Raw genomic sequence first — 19,872 nt, 5'->3', positions numbered from 1 at the left:
AGGGTATTGTGTCCTTTGTCAGCCCGTAGACTGTCAACATGCCAGAAACTCCAGCCTTCCTGGGAGAGCCAAAGCAAGAGGATCTTGCTCAGGGCATTTGCAAGGCTGGTCTCCCGCCCACGGAGGTGGCCAGATCTGCGTGGGAGGGCAGGGTTTGGGGCAGAGAGTGAGATTAACTTGTGTGAGAGCTTGTGGAGGAAGTCAGGGGGTCAGGGGAGGCTGCAGATGCATGGCTGGTCCTGGCCACACCCTCCCATCTGCAGAGCTTGGGACCATGCAGCAGGGGAGAAAGAAACAGCAAGGCACGACTCGGAGCCGGGCGGCGGTGGGAGGGTTTTACTAACTGCACAACACATGACCTCCCCAGGCCCCCGGCGGATGCTGGCGCCCCCCTCAGCCATCAGGCCCCAGCAGTGCCCCTTGCTCCTGTACCCACTCAGGACTCTCGCCAGAAGGGAGGGCTGGGCTGACAGTGTCATGGGTGGGAGAGCAGGGGTCAGGGCTGGGCACAGGACCAGGATCAGATTTAGGGTCAGGGCTGGGCACCAGGTCAGGCTCAGCATCTGGGCCAGGCTTGGGGTCAGACAATTCCACAGGCTCAGGGCTGGGAGTGGATCTGGAGCCAGGGAGGGCTTCCGAGCTGGGGTTGTGGTCAGCGCCCAGATCAGGGTCAAGGCTGGAGCTGGAACCCAGGCTGGAGCTGAGCACAGAGACGGCTTCGGGACCCAGGAGGGAGACCTGCCCCGGCCTGGTCCCGGACGCCCGGCTCAGGCCAGGCCCCAGGTTCAGGCCTGCGGCAGCAGCGGCAGCGGCGGCGGCGGCAGCTGCAGCAGCGCCTTCGTGCACCCGCTTGTGCTTGGTGAGGCTGGAGGCTTGGCCGAACGCCTTGCCACAGAGCTGGCAGCGGTAGGGGCGCTCGCCGGAGTGCACGTGGAGGTGCTGCAGCAGCGCCGAGCTCTGCCCAAAGGCCTTGGAGCAGTGCGGGCAGGCGTAGGGCCGCTCGCCCGTGTGGATGCGCAGGTGGTGCTGCAGGTTGGAGCTCTGGCCGAACGCCTTGCCGCAGTGCGGGCAGCGGTAGGGGCGCTCGGCCGTGTGCGTGCGCTGGTGCTGCAGCAGCGCCGAGCTCTGGCCGAACGCCTTGCCGCACTGCGGGCACGGGTAGGGGCGCTCGCCCGTGTGCGTGCGCAGGTGCTTCAGCAACGCCGAGCCCTGCCCGAAGCCCTTGGCGCAAACAGGGCACTTGTGGGGCCGCGGGCCGCCGTGCGTGCGCAGGTGCTGCGCCAGCAGCGAGCCGTGGCCGAAGGCCTTGCCGCACACAGGGCAGTGGTGCGGCTTCTCCCCGCTGTGGCTGCTGCGGTGCTTCAGCAGCGTGGAGCGCCAGCCGAAGGCTTTGCCGCAGGCCGCGCACTGGTACGGCCGCGCGCCGGTGTGGATACCGCGATGCTGCGCCAGCGTGGCGCCGTGGCTGAAAGACTTGCCGCAGTCGGGGCAGCGGTACGGCTTCTCCCCGCTATGGGTGCGGCGGTGCTGGCTCAGCCCCGAGCTGCGGCGGAAGGCTCGCCCGCAGTCGGGGCAGGAGAAGGGCCGGGGCGGGCTGGCGGGGGCGGGGAGCACGGCGGGGCTGGTGGCCAGGACCTGGGGGCTGTCGGAGAGGCTGGAAGCCAGGGGGTCCACATCGGACGCGTCGGGGCTGAGGGTGTCATGGTCAGGGTCGAGGACGAGGGGGACAGGGCCAATGACATCCGGATCCAGGTCGAAACTTGAAGACATGGGGTCGAGATCTTGGGGACCCGAGTCACGGTCCCCCAGCGTGGAGCCTGGAGCTTGGATATCCGGGTCCAGGCCCTCGGTGGTGGGCTCCAGGGCTCCGGAGACAGTGTTGAGGTCGTCAGCATCAGGCCCTGGCTCTGCAGAAACTGGGTCCAGATCTTGCCGGTGGGGGCCCGGGTCTTCGGTGTCAGAATCCAGCTCTTCACGGACTCGCCTCAGGCCCCTGTGGCCTGGGTTCCTGACCAGGACCGAGCGCCGCCGCATCCCAGGCGTGGAAGTGCCCGCTGCTTCCGGGGCAGGTTCTGCAGGGGCACGCAGAGGGTGGGTCCTGCAGGTAGGTTCTGGCCAACCAACCAGGGGTGCCTTGTGGAGGCTAGGATGGGAGAGGGGACCTAGCCACCTCCCAGCAGCCCTGCCTTCGGAAACTACAACCCCATGCATATGCATCCTCCCAGTTCTAGGGAAATTCTGGCTTGCCCCAGACAAAGAGCAAGTGGGATAGGGTGGGACAGCTCCGAACCTGGATGCAAGTCACGGGCGCCAGCACCAGGGGTCTCCAGTGCCCATCTCCACGGCTCCGCCCCCTTCTCCATCCTGGCCTCCTCCTAGGGAAGACAGAATCTTGGGTTCTTCCGGCTCCCTGGACTGGAGTGGGTGTGTGGAGTAGCAAGCGGGAGGCAGGGCTTCTGAATTCCTGGCCCACAGGTGGCGGGGGCAGGTTTGGGGGTTCCTGAGTGTCCTGAGCTCTGCAGCCTATGACTGGGGGGTACAAATGGGGGACAGATGACATCTTTTAACCAGTGTCTTGAGGACTGGGGCTGCCTCCTGGGGCCGCGCCAGCCTGAATTCCAGACCTCAGAGCTGGTGGAGGGCGATTTGCTGCCTGAAACAGAGGAGGCTGAAAGCTGATGGGGAAACCACACAGGGGGCCCCTCCTGGTAGGGAAACAGGAAGCAAGGAGACCCAGAGACCCCACAGCCAGCAAGACGAGGCCAGCAGTGAGCTCAAAGACCCTGAATTTGGACCCCCCAGCTACAGAATGGAGGGAACTCATTCTTGGGGTCCCTCATGGATTCTTGGGGGGAACCCCCAGGGCCATCCCCTTGGAAGGGGAGAATCCTGAGTGACTGACCCCATGAGGAGGGGTAGGCAGGGAGGTGTGGGGGGAGCTCCCAAGGGGGAGATGCCTTGCGCTGTCCATCCCCGGCTTGACGTTGGGGTGGACACAAGCATTAAAGAGGACGGACCTGTTCCTAGGAACTCTGGCTTGCAGGGGGCACACGCTGAACCTCAACCCCACCACTGACAGGGCCGGGTTTCTGGGTGGTCTCAACCCAGACCCTCCTGGGTTGGAAGATGTGAGGACAATACCTGGGCTCCTGGAGGGAACAGAGAAACCTGATTGCCTCCTGGGAAAGGGGCCCCCCAAATCCCCATTTCTCAGCTGCAACCACTGGGTCTTTTTTGAGTCCCTGGGGAGCATCCCCAGTCACCACCCGGGACGAAGACCCCAAAGCTGAAGGGGGTGGGGAACAATAGCTGGAGTCTTGGGGGTAAGAGGTTCCCCCTTGGGAAAAAGGCCGCCTGAACTCCTCCCACCCCAGGCTGGAGGTGGGGGGGGACAATACGGGACGCGGGGTGCTCCTGGATTCCAAGAGGGGAGGGGGCTCTCGATCGCTTCCTGGGGAGGGGCACCCCCCACCCCCGCCCCTCGCGATCGAAGGCCCCCAGCGCAGGGCTCTGCCCCCGGGCCGCAGCGGCGGGAGCGGCGCGTCCAGCCCCCTCCTCGCTCGCCCGCGACCCCGCCCGCCGGGCCCCGGGGCGAATAGAGGTCGCCCCCAGCGCCGCGCCCCGCGCCGGGGCCCCCGCGCCGCCCCCCGCCCGGCCCGGCCCGGTCCACTCGCGGGGACACTCACCCGGCGCCCCTCGCCCCTGCCCGGCCCGCCGCGCCCGCGCCGGCCGCCGGCGCCCCCCGGGCCCGCAGGAAGCCCCCCGCCCGCCAGCCCCGCCGGCGGCCCCCTCGGCCCAGCGGCCCCGCCAGGCGCTCCCGGGGAGCGAGAGGGGCCGGCCGAGGGCCGCAGCGGGAGCTGCTGGGACTTGTAGTTCGCCCGCGCCCGCCGCGGCCGTCGCCATCGCTGCCCCCGCCCCCCGGGCCAGCCTTTGTCCCGGCCCGGCCGCCCCGGCCGCGCGGCCGCGCCTTTGTGTGCGCCGCGCCCGCCGGCCCGCGCCGGCCCCGCGGCCGCTGTCGCGCCTCCCTCAGCCGCTGGGCCCGGGCCCTGGCTCTGCCCCTCTCTGCCCCTCTCTGTCTCTCTCTCTGCCCCTGTGTCTCATCCCTGTCTCTCCATCTCTGCTCCTGTCTGTCTGTCCCGTCTGTTTCTCTGTACCCCCTTGTCTCCATCTCTGCCCATCTCTGTTTCAGCCTCTTTGCCTCTGCTCCTGGCGCTTTCTCTACCCTCCCTCTTTGTCTCTGCCTCCTGCCCGTGTCTTTGTCCAAAAGACAGCACACACGACATAGCTCTGGCAGACCTGCCTTGCAAGTCGGCTCGGTCTCCAAGCATCTCTCTGCTTCATCCAAAAGTTCTCCCCCGACCCCCCATTTTTAAAATAGTGGCAGCTCCCCCGGCCCCCATGACGGGTGACCCCTCTGTAACACCTGCCGCAGAACAGAGGTGGGAGAGGGGTTACTCTCCCTTAGCGTTCCCGGCTCCTACCCGGGCTGCTGTGTTCCCTGGAAGACTCCAGGTGCCTGAGGCCGGTGTGGATTTTCTGGAGAGTTAAGATAGGGCCCCCACCCCAGGGCCCTGTCTCAACCCCACCTGGAGACTCGCAGATGAACAGCTGCCCCCACCCCCGCCCCCGGCAGCTGGCAGCTAGGCCGAGATGTTCTGGACCAAACACAAACAACGGTCACGGAATATCAACAATGATCAGACAAGGCCTCTCTGTGACCGTGCCTGCCCCGAGATACAGACAAGGACACTGCAACCACGAAAATGAACACACACACACACCCCTCTCTTGGCTCCCACAAGTGACTGCCGCTTCTTGCGGATGGATGGTTCCAGCCTGGTGGCCAACCTCCTGGCTCCGGATTAAAACAGCCACCGAAATCCCAGTCACCCACCTGCTTCTTGCATGCCCCAGACCTGCATCAGGTCTCCCCTAAACACCTGCACACACCCGAATTCTCCAAGAAGCCCATTTGCCCCCAACTCCCTGGTATTTGATCTCCCTTGTGAAACAAGCTATGTAGGCTTAAAAAAAAAAAAAAACTACAGGTGGTTTTTAATTAGTTATTTGAGAGGCAAATGGACAGAGCTCACATCTGCCCAATGGCCAGGACTGGACTGAGCCAAAGCCAGGTGTCAGGAGCTCCATCCAGGTCTCCCACATGGGTATAGGGCCCCAAGTACTTGGGCCACCTTCCACTGCTTTCCCCGGCCATTAGCAGGGAACTGGATTGGAAGCAGAGCAGCTGGGACTTGAACCAGTGCCCATATGGGATGCCTGTGTTGTAGGCAGCAGCTTAACCCACTACACCACAGCGCCAGCCCTGGCAGGTAGGTTTTAATACCACCCACCTACCCTCACATACAGACCACCCTGCACAAACCAGGCCTCCAGGAACCTTCTAGATCTTCCAGTTGGACTCACAACCAGAGCCCTGTTGTCCACCTTTCTGGAGAACCAGAGCCCTGTTGTCCACCTTTCTGGGAGCCCGCAGCAGGTGAGTGACAGGAGAGGGCTTCAGTTGGAGACATCGCTGGTTCCTCACCTGCAGACGGCAGGGCAATCTCGTTATGAGTAACATTTGTTTTTTTTTTTTTTTTTTTTTTTTTTTTTTTTTTTTTTTTGACAGGCAGAGTGGACAGTGAGAGAGAGACAGAGAGAAAGGTCTTCCTTTGCCGCTGGTTCACCCTCCAATGGCCGCCGCGGCCTCAATGGCCGCCGCGGCCGGCCCTCCAATGGCCGCCGCGGCCTCAATGGCCGCCGCGGCTGGCGCGCTGCGGCCGGCGCACTGTGCTGATCCGATGGCAGGAGCCAGGAGCCAGGAGCTTTTCCTGGTCTCCCATGGGGTGCAGGGCCCAAGCACCTGGACCATCCTCCACTGCACTCCCTGGCCACAGCAGAGAGCTGGCCTGGAAGAGGGGCAACCGGGACAGAATCCGGCGCCCTGACCGGGACTAGAACCCCGTGTGCCGGCGCCGCTAGGCGGAGGATCAGCCTAGTGAGCCGCGGCGCCGGCTATGAGTAACATTTGTTTCTGCCTGCTCCGTCTCTGCCTCAGTGCCTTGCGTCCCCTTTGCGGAGCCTTCTGCACTCTCCCAGCTGGAGCGGAGTCTAGAGCAGCTCCCCGCTGCCGTGTGGATCTGGATTTACTGGCGCCCGTTCCCTGGGCACAATGATTGAGTGGGCGATGAGGATGTAAGCTGGAGGCTGATAAGTCTTCCTCCGTGATCCCAGGGCGTCGTTCTGCCCGTAGCTACCTTCCCCAGTCATTCCAAAGACCAATCTGCAGGGGTCTACACTGGGATGTAGAGGCGGATCGGAGAGCAAGCCCGACTACATGGGTTGAGCTCCTGGATCTAGCCACACCTGAAGCCAGAGCCCTCTTTCTTTCCAGGATTATGAACCAATAAATCTCCTCTTTTTTAAAAAAAAATATTTATTTGAAAGTCAGAGTTACAGAGAGAAAAGTCTTTCATCTGCTGGTTCACTTCCGAAATGGCTGTAAGGGCCAGAGCTGGGCTGGTCCAGAGCCAGGAGCCAGGAGCTTCTTCTGGGTCTCCCATGTGGGTGCAGGGGCCCAAGGACTTTGGCCATCCTCTGCTGCCTTCCCAGGCCATCAGCAGGGAGCTGGACTGGAAGTGGAGCAGCCACGACTTGAACCAGGACCCACATGGGATGTCAGTGCCACAGGTGGCAGCTTCACCCCCTGTGCCACAACATCAGTATCAGTAACTTTCTCTTTATTCATCTTCTATACTTTTCTCAAAAATAAGATTTATTTATTTATTGAAAGAGAGAGAGGGAGGGGGATGGGGAGAGGTTTTCTATGTCCCGGCTCACTCCAGCTTAGGCTGGACCAGGCTGAAGCCAGGAGCCCAGAACGCCATCTGGGATTCCCATGTGGGTGGCAGGGACCCAACCACTTGGGTCATCCTCCATTGCCTTCACAGGGGCATTAGCAGGGAGCTGGATTGGAAGCGGAGCAGCTGGGACTAGAACTGGTGCTCATATGGGATGCAAGTGTCGCAGGTGGCAGCTTAACCCACTACACCGCAACAAGAGCCCCTCTCCTAGGTGTTTGAAGTAGTTTTCATGGGGTTCTACCCCTTGCAGTCTTGAATAATTTAGAAATTAGCATATGGAAAGAGAAGGGTATTGGCGAAAATAACTTAAAATGTAGAACTGGCTGAGCCAATGCTGTGATGTAGCAGGTAAAGTCACTGTCTGGACGCTGGCCTCCCTTATGGGCACCAATTTGTGTACCAGCTGCTCCGCTTCTGATCTAGCTTCCTGCTAATGGCCTGAGGAAAGCAGCAAAGATGGTCTGAGAGTCTGAGCCCCTGCCACCCATGTGGGAGACCCACATGGCCCAGCCCTGGCTGTTGGGACCATCTTGGGAGTATACCAATGGGTGGAAGATCTCTGTCTCTGTAACTCTTTCAAATAAATAAATAAATATCTAAAAACATGTAGAATTTACTAAGAGATCAGAGAGAGCCGGGACCATCAAATTCATGAATTAAAAAAAAAATTTTTGTGTTTGAAAATCAGGCTGGCGCTGTGGCATAGCGGTTAAAAGCCGCCACCTGCAGTGCTAGCATCCCATATGGGTGCCTGTTCGAGTCCCATCTGCTCCACTTTGATCCAGCTCTCTGCTATGGCCTGGGAAGCAATAGAGGATGGCCCAAGTCCTTGGGCCCCTGTACCTGCATGGGAGACCTAGAAGAAGCTCCTGGCTCTTGGCTTTGGATCAGCACAGCCCCTGCCATTGAGGCCAATTGTGGAGTGAAACGGTGGATGGAAGACCTCTCTCTCTCTCTCTCTCTGCCTCTCCTTCTCTCTGTGTTTAACTCTGACTTTCAAATAAATCTTTAAAAAAGAAAAGAAAATCAGAGTTACAGAAAGAGGGAGATATGCAGGTGCACACACACACACACAGAGAGAGAGAGAGAGAAAGAGAGAGAGAGAGAGAGAGATATCTTCCATCTGCTGGTTCACTTCCCAGATAGTTGCATTGGCCAGGAGTAGTCCAGGCCAAGCCAGGAGCTTCTTCCAGGTCTCCTTGTGAGTAGTAGGGGCTCAAGCACTTGGGCCGTCCTCTGCTGCTTCTCCCAGGCCATTAGCAGGGAGTTGGATCAGAAGTGGAGCAGCCGGGACACGAGAACCAGTGCCCACATGGGAAGCTGGCACTACAGGTGGCTCTACTCACTATGCCAAAACACTGGCCCCATTCATGAACTTGCATCAAATGAATGGCACTCCCTAGATTTGTGCAGTGCACGACCTATCTGGATGTACATGGCAGCGCCTTTCCCAGGAAATTAGAAATCTGTTTCGTGGAAGAAAAACCGCTCTTTAAATTGAGGTCTGTTCTGGCCAGCTCTCTGCTGTGGCCAGGGAGTGCAGTGGAGGATGGCCCAGGTGCTTGGGCCCTGCACCCCATGGGAGACCAGGAAAAGCACCTGGCTCCTGGCTCCTGCCATCGGATCAGCGCGGTGTGCCGGCTGCAGCGCGCCGGCCGCGGCGGCCATTGGAGGGTGAACCAACGGCAAAGGAAGACCTTTCTCTCTGTCTCTCTCTCTCACTGTCCACTCTGCCTGTCAAAAATAAAAAATAAAAAAAAATAAATAAATTGAGGTCTGTTCTGTCTCAGCTCTCTGATCTGGTGTCGCCCATGGTTGCAGGGGCTTCAGAGAAAAAGCGCAGGATGCTGGAAGCCTTCAACCAGGCCTGTCAAGAAAGTCACCAGGTTTTACCTCTGCTCCTTAGGAAAGCAGTGGCTGCCTTCTGCTTGGTTTTGTGAGTTTGCCAGAGCTGAATTCTGCAATCCAGAAGGAGGAGGTGGTAAGATTGGGCTCCTGGGAGAACCAGGGCACATGGCAGGTCCTGGGCTAGTCCCAAACACCGAACATTCCCTGCCTACCACGAAACTGTTATTTTTGCTAGGAAGATTGTAATGGGAGCAAGATCCACGCAGGTCTGTTGCTAGGAGACGGGACCCTGCCAGGTTGGGCCCCAGATGCAAAGGTCTCGCTGAATTTGGAGAAACCAAATAACCCAGCCCGAGCTAGTGAGCCGGCCCAACCAATCGCAGGCCCCCATTCTGCTGGGCCCCGTGGCTTGGCCTGTTTGTTGCATTCCAATATGGTGGGGGAGGGGGATTCCTTCCTTGGATCCACTGGTGTCTTTCTGTGTTCCAGTTTGGTTGGGGGGTGGGAGACACAGAAGTGAGAGATGTAGAGGGAGACATAATCCTGATGCGAGACCTAGTCGTCATCCCTTTTGGCTTGAGCAGGCTAGAGTTTGGTTTCTGTCTCTTTTGCAACAGAAATGACCAAAGGTATGAGCTCAGGTGGGCAGCGTTCGCTGAGCTGCCGCCAATGGTGGGCCCTTTCCAACGCAAAAGCCCATTTTATTTAAACAATCCTTGTACTCCCTCTACGAAAGAGACCATGGCCATGCCCATTGTACAGATAAGGAAAAATGAAGGGTGGAGCTTGAAGTCGCTTGTCAAGAACAGAAAGCTGGGGGCTGGCACTGTGGCACAGTGGATTAAAGCCCCGGCTGCTCCACTTCCAATCCAGTTCTCTGCTATGGTCTTGGAAAGTAGTACAAGATAGTCTAAGTGTTTGGGCCCCTACACCTGCGTGGGAGACCTGGAAGAAGCTCCTGGCTCCTGGCTTTGGATCAGCTCAGCTCTGGCTGTTTCAGCCATTTGGGGAGTGAACCAGTGGATGGAAGACCTCTCTTGCTCTCTGGCTTTAACTCTCTCTGTAACTCTTTCAAATTAAAAAAAAAAAAAAACAACAAAAACCTTATATATATATATTAAAAAAAAAAAGGACAGAAAACCAGTGAATGACAGGGCTGAATTCTGCGGCTGGATGATGCTTGCTTATTTATTTATTTATTTATTTATTTATTTATTTATTTATTTATTTTGACAGGCAGAGTTAGTGAGAGAGAGAGAGAAAGGTCTTCCTTCCGTTGGTTCACCCCCCAAATGGCTGCTACGGCCAGCGCGCTGCACCAATCTGAAGCCAGGAGCCAGGTCTCCCATGCGGGTGCAGGGCCCAAGGACTTGGGCCATCCTTCACTGCACTCTCAGGCCACAGCAGAGAGCTGGACTGGAAGAGGAGCAACCGGGACAGGACTGGCACCCCAACGGGGACTAGAACCTGGAGTGCTGGCGCCACAGGCGGAGGATTAGCCTAGTGAGCTGCAGCGCCGGCCTGATGTTTATTTTTGAAGGTAATTTTCCTACTTCTCATATATGCTGAAATATGGCTCTTTTTAACTCTTACCCATTGTTTAAAATCTGGTATACCTAAGAGATTTAGATCATTCCTGGGACAAAACAGGAGGGCAAATAATTCTGTGACCAGAGCTACATGGACCTGAACACCAAAGTAAGCTTCCTCAGCTTCCTGGCAGGCAAGGCAAGAAGGCAAAGCCTTTCTGTTTTAGTAGGCTGGTCAGCCAGCTTCATCACCGGTTTCCTACCAGGACAGCACCTCACACCCTCCCACCACTTCAGGCGCATTTGTCAGTATCTGGAGACACTCTGGTTGTCACAACCAGGAGGAAGACATGCTACTGATGTCTATGGGATGGAGGACAGAGATGAAGCTAACCATCCCACAATGCACAGGACAGATTTGCAAGGCGTTGCTAGTGCCGAGATAGAGAAATCTTTAGTTTATCACATGGTACCTCAACAGAATCTCATGCAAGACGTCTCTAAATGTTTGTTTTCATTGTATTTGAAAGACAAAGAGGGAGGCTGGCGCCGTGGCTCACTAGGCTAATCCTCTGCCTTGCGGCGCCGGCACAACGGGTTCTAGTCCTGATGGGGCACCAGATTCTGTCCCGGTTGCCCCTCTTCCAGGCCAGCTCTCTGCTATGGCCCGGGAGAGCAGTGGAGGATGGCCCAAGTGCTTGGGCCCTGCACCCCATGGGAGACCAGGAGAAGCACCTGGCTCCTGGCTTCGGATCAGCGCAGTGCGCTGGCCACAGAGCGCCGGCCGCGGCGGCCATTGGAGGGTGAACCAACGGAAAAGGAAGACCTTTCTCTCTGTCTGTCTCTCTCACTGTCCACTCTGCCTGTAAAAAAAAAAAAAGACAAAGAGGGAGACATTCCATCTGCTGGTTCACTACCCAAATGCCCACAACAGCCAGGGCTGGGCCAGGCTGAAGCCAGAAGCTGGGAGCTCCATCCGGGTCTCCCATGCTCCATCTGGGTCTCCCATGTGGGTGGCAGGGGCCCAGATACCTAAGCCATCTAAATATCTTTAGGGGAAGCAAGAAGAGGAGTTCTGTGGCCAGAAGCTGACATCATGAGAGCAACCACGGGCTCAGCTTGTCCCCAGAGCTGCCCCTTCTGTGGCAATCATGACCTGGCCTTGAAGAACTGACGTGGGACTGGGGGCTTTGGTCTTTGGAGGTGTGACTGTAGGTTCTAGAGAGTCGAGTTCACTCACTGTAACTGGATGCTCAGCAGTCTACAGGGAGGCACACTCTAGGTGTGGCCACCGAGGCCCAGCCTATCCCCCCCCCCCCAACATGATCCCACACCTTAAACACTGGACGCTGTCCAAGGTCCTGGTTCTCATGGAGCCCCGTGACCCAGGGGCTCCAGGGCCCTGCTCCGCCCTCCACCTATCAACCCTGTTTGCTTTTTCGCTGCCTGAACACCTACCCCTTTTATTGGACCTGCTCATGCCCTGGTGGGTCTTGTGGATTTGCTCCTGGGCCTGGTGCTCTGACCTTGGTGAGCAGTCGATGCACCACTCAGCTCCCTGAGTCTGCCCACGGGGGAGGAAAACGATGGGTCCTTCTCAGCGATGCCGTCTTCAGCCCTACCTGGTCTCTCCTAGACCAAGAGCTCCTTCCTCTGCCTGCCTCACCTTCGTCATCAGAAGGGAAGCTCTCCCTCCAGATCCAGCCATACACACACACACACACACACACACAAACACACACCACACACAGTGAGAGGCACCCATACCTTTCTCATAGATGACAATCGAATCCAAGAGTTACCACTTAGCTCCATTTCCCAGAGGAGTCAACTGAGACCCAACGCCTTGCCTGGGACCACGGTGCAGGGTGTGGAACGTGTCCATCAAGCGCCAGGAGCCTCCATTCTTCCCCGTGACACGGGTCTCAGTGCACCGAGCAACCCGTGCAGGCATGCAGGGCTTCCCCAGGGGCATCATTCTCGCCCTTGCAGGCCCTCCTCCAGCCCCTCCCGTCTGGTGCCTCACTAACAGGGAGGAGCGGGAGGCTGCTGAGCTGGCGTTTACTGCTGGCTGGGGCATGGGTACATTTGGGACTGGGGGGCTCGAGGGTCCACCTTCTCACCCAGGCAGCCCGAGCGGCGAGGCGTGCCCAAGGGCACATGGCTCTCTTGTATCTTGCTCTGTCTCAGCACCGTTGGGCCCTGGTACTTGAAGGGAAACTCATCTGTGTACTGAGTTGAGAAAAAGCGCTGTCCACCCAGCGGCGGCTCCACGTGGCTGTACTTGTTCTGTGGGGTCATGGCAGGCGGCGTGTCAGGGCAGCCTGGAGGGCGGCTGACCCGCTCTGGCCACCCCCACGGTCCCTGAACCACTTTGGGGGGATCAGAACAGGGAAAGGCTCAGCCAAGTTCTGCTGGGGATTGGGCAAAAGGGATCCCTCCCTCTCTGGGCTGACCCAGGAACTGGACGAGAAGTTGGAGAGAAAGCAGGGGTGCCCCCTGGAATGACCCCAAGGCTGGGGTGATCTTAGGTAACTCTAAATGAACCTCAAGCCTGATGGGATCCTGGGGGCAAGGCAGCTCCCTACGACCTTGAGTGAAGGTTTGGTCACCCCGAGACAATGCTACACTGACTTGGGGGCCACCTTCCCTCACCCGCTGCAGCATGTCTTCCGTGGTGGAGGCTGGGGCTGCTCTGTGTGCCTTAATCATCTTCTGGTTCGTGGTTAAAAAGTCCGGTTCTGGAAATTCGGGTGGAAGGGGGCCGGGTTGAGGGATGTGGGAGACTAAGGGTCGGGGACAAGGGTGAAGGATGGATTAGGAGCAGCAGGTTGGGTGGGGTGGGGAGCAGGATGAGTCTGGAGGCTGGGCCAGGAGGTGGAGCCACAGAAGAGGAAGGGTTAAGGTTGGTTAAGGGCAGTGGGGGAAAAGGACCCCCCGCTATGGCCAGGTCAGAGGCGGAGCCATTAAGGGGGCGGTGCCACCGTGCGGTGAGAGGCATGGTCACGATTGGGTAAAATTCTTGGGGTAGGATTTATCCCTTTGGGAGGTTGAACCAAGGTTAGGCCAGGAGTGGGATGGGACTGGATGGGGCGGGGCCACAGCCGTGATGGACCAGGGTGGGACTGGCTGAGGGTGGGCCCAGAGCTGTTGGGGCTGGACTGGCTAGGGGCGGGCTCAGAGCTGTGAGGGGTGGGGCGGGGCCACAGCTGTGATGGGGAGAGGCAGGACCGGTTGGAGGCGGGGCCAGAGCCCTGATGAGGCGGGGTCAGAGATGAACACTGCGGGGCTTTCCGGGGTGGGCGGGGCCGCGCTCACCAGGGATCTTCTCCCATATTTTGCTCTTCATCAAGTGGAGGTTGGGTGCTCTCTCTGGCCGCCCCTTATCTGAGGGCAAGTAGTCCGAGCCCATGGTGGTCTGGAAGAAGTGGCCAAGTAGCTTCGCGTCTCCCAGGATCACGTGATCCTGCAACCTGTCATGGCTCAGGTGGCGGCTGGGCGGCTGGGTCGGGGGCGGCGGCTGTAGGACCACAGGAAATCCTGGGAAGCGCTGGTGTCCCGGGGCCCAGTGCGAGGGAGGCAGCAGGTGCCGCGCAGGCCCGCACGGGACTGCCCTGCCCGGATCCAGGCCCAGCTTCCTGCGTCCACCTCAGGGCCTGCGCTCAGCCCACTGACCTGGCCATAGAAGCGCTGCGTGGAGGTTTCCAGGCTGCCGGGACCAGGGTGCCAGTTCCCTTCCAGGATGTGCGACTCGGGAGTCGTATCTCGGTGAAGCACGACAGGCTCTGCTGGCAACATGGTGGGCACTGAGCGGCTGGCGGACCCCGCGGCGGACTCCGGGGCCGGGCGGGCAGCGCCGCTCACCTGGCTCCGGGGCTCGGAAGTGCTCGGCCTTGGTGGTCCTGCGGAGGAAGCGGCTGTCTCCGGGACGAATGCTCACGTTCTGGTTGTGGGCCACCGCCTGGGCCTTGTCATACCTTCAGGTGATTTCAAGAAGATCCGTGCAGGCCCTCACAGCCCACGGGAAAGGGGGGTGGGCGGGGGTGCCTGTTGGCCAAGCCTTGGCTGCACCAATAGTGGGAGCTCTGACACAAAGTGGGGTTGCCTGGAGCCCTAGGTGGCACTCCCCACATGCTCCTGGAAGCCAGTTGTCCCATCTTGGTGGTGTGGCAGTGCCCCCCACCCCGTACCTGTCGGGGGGTAGGTCTTGGGGCCTGTAGAACTCTTTCTGCTCAGAACACAGGGGTCCGTAGCCGATTTTGCTGTCTCCCAGTTGCACGCTGGAGGAGGCCTGTGGGTAGGCAAGGATAGGAAGGCCAGTCCACCCGGCCCCCACTGCTGCCTCCCCCAGCCGCCCAGCCCAGCCTGAATTTACCCTTTTACACATCAGGGCGGGGGGACCCGGCAGGGCCTGGAACAGTCTCTGGTAGGTGGTTTTGTCTCGGTTCCAGTAGTCCCACTTGAGGGTGTTTGGGCCCCCTGGGAATGGGCCAAAGGGAGAGGAGAGAGAGACAGCAAGCAGTGGAATGAGTCCTTGAGGCCTTCGGCCCCCTGGCATTTGATTCCTGGCCTGGAAGTGTTCTGATGTTTAGGAAACATTAGAAATTCATAAAAATGGGGCCAGTGCTGTGGCGGAGCGGGTAAAGCCGCCACCTGCAGCGCCGGCATCCCATATGGGCGCTGGTTCGAATCCTGGCTGCTCCACTTCCAATCCAGCTCTCTGCTATGCTCTGGGAAAACAGTGGAAGATGGCCCAAGTCCTTGGGCCTGCACCTGCATGAGAGACCCAGAAGAAGCTCCTGGCTTCGGATCGGCACAGCTCTGGCCGTTGCGGCCAATTGGGGAGTGAACCAGCGGATGGAAGACCTCTTTCTCTCTCTGCCTCTCCTTCTCTCTCTGTGAAACTCTGACTTTCAAATAAATAAATATTTAAAAAAAATTCATGAAAATGACAATATGCAGAAGCTGGGCCCTGTGATTGCACCCACTTTACAGATGAGGAGAGACTGAGGCTTGGGGCGCTTGGGTGGCGTGGGACCTCCCTGAGTTGGGAACGATTCCCATCTGAAACTGGCCAATTCTCTGTTGCAGGGGCCGCCCCCCAGGACACAGCAGCACTGCCTGCACTTGGACCCCACTCCCGACAGTGGTGGCAACCAGAAATGCTTTTCTTTTTATTTATTTATTTTTTAACAGGCAGAGTGGACAGTGAGAGAGAGAGAGACAGAGAGAAAGGTCTTCCTTTGCCGTTGGTTCACCCTCCAATGGTCGCCGCGGCCGGCGCGCTGTGGCCGGCACATCGCGCTGATCCGAAGGCAGGAGCCAGGTGCTTCTCCTGGTCTCCCATGGGGTGCAGGGCCCAAACACTTGGGCCATCCTCCACTGCACTCCCTGGCCACAGCAGAGAGCTGGCCTGGAAGAGGGGCAACCGGGACAGAATCCGGCGCCCCGACCGGGACTAGAACCCGGTGTGCCGGCGCCGCAAGGAGGAGGATTAGCCTAGTGAGCCACGGCGCAGGCCCAGAAATGCTTTTCGAGACAAGGCCAAGCGTCCCTCTGGTAAGGGGGAAGGCAGAGTGCGTGCCGGGGCCCGCGCTCACCCAGGTGGTAGCAGGGCATGCGGGGCTGCAGGCACGGGTCGTAGGGGGGAAACAGCGCCCGGTACGTGGTGAGCGGGAAACGCAGCTTCTCGGGGTCTCCCGGCGGCACTGAGTCGCGGTCGAAGAGGAGACGCGCGCCGCGGATCTGCTCGTGCGCGCTAGCGGGCGGCTCGGGCCAGCCGTAGGTGGCGCGCGCGGTGGAGATGCCCGTGCGGGCTCGCGCGCCCTCGGGAGCGCGCACGTGGCTGGCGCCCAGGGCGAGCGCACGCTCCCGAGCCTGCTCCTGCACCATTTGCGCGGAAGGCGTGCTCGGTGGCGGGAATGCGCGGCGCGTCTCCGGCACGTGGACCTCGCCCGCCCAGCGCGTGTCCACGTGGAGCAGTGGCGAGGGTGGTGACGGCGGGCTGGGCTGTGCCCGGGAGGCGTGCGGGTAGGCCGGGAAGTCGTAGTGCGACCTGGAGTGCAGGTCGCCGCGGTGCAGCCGCAGGTCGGGCCCTAGGGAGAAGTGTGACGCCCTGAGGAAATCCCGCAGCCACGTGCTGCATGGCGGCAGGGCGCCCGCGGCCATGGCGCAGGCCGCCTTGTACTCCTTCCTGTGTGCGGGGCCCGCGCTGGGAGCCGGGGATCGCGTGGGAAACTGGATCAGCGTCTGCGCCTGCGCTAGGGAAAGCACACAGAAATTAGCACACACGGCCCGAGATGGGTGCTGGTTCTAGTCCCGGCTGCTCCACTTCGACCCAACTCCCCGCTAATACCCCTGGGAGGCAGCTGGCGATGGGCCAATTGCTTGGGCTCCTGCCACCCATGTGGGTGACCAATATGGAGCTCCTGGCTCCTGGCTTTGGCCTGGCCCAGCCCTCGCTGTTGCAGCCACTTGGGGAGTGAACCAGCGATGGAAGTTCTCTGTCTCTGCCTCTCTCTTGGTAACTCTGCCTTTCAAATAAATATATCTTTTTTGTTTTTTAAAGATGTACTTATTTACTTGAGAGGCAGAATTACAGACAGGAAGAAGGAGAGAAGAGAGTCTTCCATCTGCTGGTTCCCTCCCCAGATGGCTACAACGGCTGGAGCTGAGCCAATGTGAAGCCAGGAGCCAGGATCTTCTTCCAGTCTCCCACGAGACTGCTTTCCCAGGCCATAGCAAAGAGCTGGACTGGAAGTGGAGCAGCCGGGACTTGAACCAGTGCCCATATGGGATGCCAGCGCCGCAGGCAGATGCTTAACCTACTATGCCACAGCACCCCTAAATAAATATATCTTTTTAAAGAAGATGATGGCTCCAAAACGGTTTATGAGAGATTCTGATACCTGAGATTACAAGCAGGGAACAAGTCACTAAACCCCTCCCAGCCTCAGTTTCCCTGTCTGCTCATCAGGGACAAGCACTCACCTCAAGAGATAGTGCAGGGCTACTGACAGCTCCCGCTGGGCTATAGGCAGGACCCTGGGTCTTGCTGCGACCCTGGCCTCTCTCTCATATGTGCTTTCCACGCTGCCCAAGTGTGGCCTAGCCACGCCCACTGTGACTCCCAGGGCTTCCCTGTGGATGCTGTCACAATGGTCCCCCAGCACCTCTGGGGGCAAGCTGAGGGACTCTGCCTCCTGGGAGCTGGAGGGACCCAGGCAGTTCACCTGTTGTCTCAGAGCCTCAGTTTTGTCACCTGGAAAATGGGACTAATCGAGTGAACCGCTTGAGAAAACAGGCTGCAAATGTCCGCGGTGATGGTGCTTCAAAGTTTTCTGCCTCCTCTGCCTCCTGAGGCTGCCTGCACAGGACGAGCCACTCCTCCTGAGTCGCCGCACCTCCTGAGTCACTCCAGGCACTCCAGGGCTCATAGACTGCCCAGGGACTTTTTTTTTTTTTGACAGGCAGAGTTAGACAGTGAGAGAGAGAGACAGAGAGAAAGGTCTTCCATTGGTTCACCCCCCAAATGGCTACTATGGCCGGCGCGCTGCACCAATCCGAAACCAGGAGCCAGGTGCTTCTCCTGGTCTCCCATGTGGGTGCAGGGCCCAAGCACTTGGGCCATCCTCCATTGCCTTCCCGGGCCATAGCAGAGAGCTGGACTGGAAGAGGAGCAGCCAGGACTAGAACCTGGAGTGCCGGCGCCACAGGCGGAGGATTAGCCTAGTGAGCCACGGTGCTGGCCTGCCCAGAGGGTCACTCCTCCCCCACCAGGCCAAGACCACCGACGATGCACCTGTACTTCAGCGGGTTCAAGCTGAGGAGCCACTGCAGCAGCTGAGAGCCCCTCCCACCCTGGCTCCTGGGCTGGGTGTCAGCAGGAATGTGGCTGAGGTCCTGCGAGGGGTCTTTGGGGAGGGTTTAGGGAAATAGGGCTTTGGTCTGCATTGGATGCATGTATCGGTTAGAAAGTTTCCTTTTTTAAAAGGTTTATTTGAAAGGCAGAGTTAGAGAGAGGAGGGGAGCAGGGGAGAGCTGAGACCAGGGGCCAGGAACTTCACCTAGAACTCCCATCCGGGTGGCTGGGTGGTGCTGGGGCCATCTTCTGCTGCCTTCCCAGGTGCATTAGCAGGGAGCTGGATCAGAAGTGGAGCAGCCAGGAATCGAACTGGTGCTTTGATATGGGATGCCGGCAGGCATCACGGGTGCCGGCTTAATCTGCTGTGCCACAGTGTGGGGCCAGGTGGTGGCGGTGGCCCTCTTTAAAAGCCTCATCTATTAATTTGAAAGGGAGAGCAACACAGAGTGTTTCCATCAGACTGCCTGGTTCAAGTCCTGGATCCTGTGCACCCTGGGAGCAGCAGTGATGGCTCAAGTGCTTGGTGCCCCTGCCACACATGTAGGAGACCTGAGTGGAGTTCCTGGCTCCTGGCTTTGGCCTGGTGCAGCTCCAGCTGTGCAGTGAACCAGGGGGTGGGAGGTATCTCTCTCTCTCTCTCGTTTCATCTTTCAAAAAAATAAATAAAAGTGAGAGAGTGAGCCTCCACTGGTACCTCCTTTGCTTTTGTTTCAAGATTTACTTATTTACCTGAAAGGCAGAATTAGACAGACAGAGAGAGAGGGAGAGAGAGAGAGAGAGAGAGAGAGAGAGAGAGAGAGAAGTCTTCCATCTGCTGGTTCACTCCCCAATTGGCCACAACGGTTGGAGCTGAGCTGATCTGAAGACAGGAGCCAGGAGCCGCCTTCTAGATCTCCCACACGGGTGCAGGGGCCCAAGGACTTGTGCCATCTTCCACTGTTTTCCCAGGCCACAGCAGAGAGCTGGACCAGAAGTGGAGCAGCCAGGACTTGTACTGGAGCCCATATGGGATTCTAGCACTGCAGGTGGTGGCTTTACCCACAGCACCACAGCGCCAGCCCCAGAGAGAGGTCTTACATCTGCTGGTTCACTCCTCAATTGGCCGCAACAGCTGGAACTGAGCTGATCCAAAGCCAGGAGCCAGGAGCTTCTTCTGGGTCTCCCACACAGTTGCAGGGCCCAAGGACTTGGGCCGTTTTCCTCTGCTTTTTCAGATCATAGCAGGGAGCTGGACTGGAAGTGGAGCAGCTGGGACTCGAACTGGCGCCCATATGGGATGCCAGCGCTGCAGGCAGCAGCTTTACCTGCTATGCCACAGCGCCGGCCCCTGCCTTTGCTCTTTAAGACATGATTCAATAAAAATGCAACAACACATGAGAGAATTAAAAATCTGCTTAAGCCGGCCTGGTACACTTGGCCCCACATCATTAAGTGCCTGGCTTCTGTCTCATTAAATTCAAGAAAATAATCATTTTGTCCACTGAGCTCAGGGCAGAGCACCTGCCTCCGGCCCTCAGCCCAGCAAGGGCTTTGGTCCAGCCAGCCTGCTCCTCCTGCAGATCCTGGACACTATCAGGAAGCAAAGGAGAGAGGCTACTGTGTCTGTTCTTCATGATGTGCATGAAGGAATGAAGCAAGACTAGAGCTGGGACTGGTGAAACATTCCCAGTTGCTCGTAGGAGCCAGGGGCTGGGAGGCGGGCTGGCTGCTTTTGGGGCTCGTGTCTCACCCGTGTGCAGACACGATGACGGGGTTGGCTTGTTTTGTC

General features: G+C 58.8%; 2 protein-coding genes across 5 annotated transcripts; both read right to left on the bottom strand.

Moving 5' to 3' along the window:
• Nucleotides 1-321: 321 nt before the first annotated feature.
• On the bottom strand, nucleotides 322-12,498 carry ZNF358 (zinc finger protein 358). Of its 4 annotated transcripts, none has more exons than XM_070067507.1 (3): nucleotides 12,364-12,498; nucleotides 2,291-2,375; nucleotides 322-2,072 (listed from the first exon to the last, which is right to left on the bottom strand). In XM_070067507.1, the coding sequence occupies exons 1-3, from the start codon at nucleotides 12,400-12,402 to the stop codon at nucleotides 394-396; spliced, it is 1,803 nt and encodes a 600-aa protein (XP_069923608.1). In that variant the 5' UTR covers nucleotides 12,403-12,498; the 3' UTR covers nucleotides 322-393. The 4 variants fall into 4 exon arrangements, with proteins under 4 accessions (XP_069923608.1, XP_069923609.1, XP_069923610.1 ...); XM_070067508.1 differs by lacking the exon at nucleotides 12,364-12,498 and adding an exon at nucleotides 3,687-3,941; XM_070067509.1 differs by lacking the exon at nucleotides 12,364-12,498 and adding an exon at nucleotides 3,687-3,773 and having other exon boundaries at nucleotides 2,291-2,529.
• On the bottom strand, nucleotides 11,094-17,348 carry SAXO5 (stabilizer of axonemal microtubules 5). The gene is made up of 9 exons (XM_070067511.1): nucleotides 17,231-17,348; nucleotides 15,841-16,500; nucleotides 14,616-14,719; nucleotides 14,431-14,531; nucleotides 14,105-14,217; nucleotides 13,916-14,025; nucleotides 13,559-13,760; nucleotides 12,896-12,981; nucleotides 11,094-12,529 (listed from the first exon to the last, which is right to left on the bottom strand). Exons 2-9 carry the CDS (start codon nucleotides 16,406-16,408, stop codon nucleotides 12,302-12,304), a joined length of 1,512 nt encoding a protein of 503 aa, XP_069923612.1. The 5' UTR covers nucleotides 16,409-16,500; nucleotides 17,231-17,348; the 3' UTR covers nucleotides 11,094-12,301.
• Nucleotides 17,349-19,872: the final 2,524 nt, after the last annotated feature.

Source organism: Oryctolagus cuniculus (genome assembly GCF_964237555.1).
Source record: "Oryctolagus cuniculus chromosome 16 unlocalized genomic scaffold, mOryCun1.1 SUPER_16_unloc_1, whole genome shotgun sequence".
Lineage (NCBI taxonomy): Eukaryota > Metazoa > Chordata > Mammalia > Lagomorpha > Leporidae > Oryctolagus > Oryctolagus cuniculus.
Note: the sequence above shows the minus strand (reverse complement) of the source record. Positions and strands in the feature narration are given on the sequence as shown.

What these genes read in the sequence shown, in the direction of transcription:
- ZNF358 (XM_070067510.1), bottom strand. Translation starts at nt 3,903, where the DNA reads ATGGCGACGGCCGCGGCGGGCGCGGGCGAACTACAAGTCCCAGCAGCT. An exon ending in GCAGGGGCGAGGGGCGCCGG is followed by an intron (nt 2,073 to 3,686) that starts GTGAGTGTCCCC and finishes GTGCCCCTGCAG; the next exon opens with AACCTGCCCCGGAAGCAGCG.
- SAXO5 (XM_070067511.1), bottom strand. Translation starts at nt 16,408, where the DNA reads ATGGCCGCGGGCGCCCTGCCGCCATGCAGCACGTGGCTGCGGGATTTC. An exon ending in CATGCCCTGCTACCACCTGG is followed by an intron (nt 14,720 to 15,840) that starts GTGAGCGCGGGC and finishes GCCCATTCCCAG; the next exon opens with GGGGCCCAAACACCCTCAAG. An exon ending in CGCAGCGCTTCTATGGCCAG is followed by an intron (nt 13,761 to 13,915) that starts GTCAGTGGGCTG and finishes GTGGTCCTACAG; the next exon opens with CCGCCGCCCCCGACCCAGCC.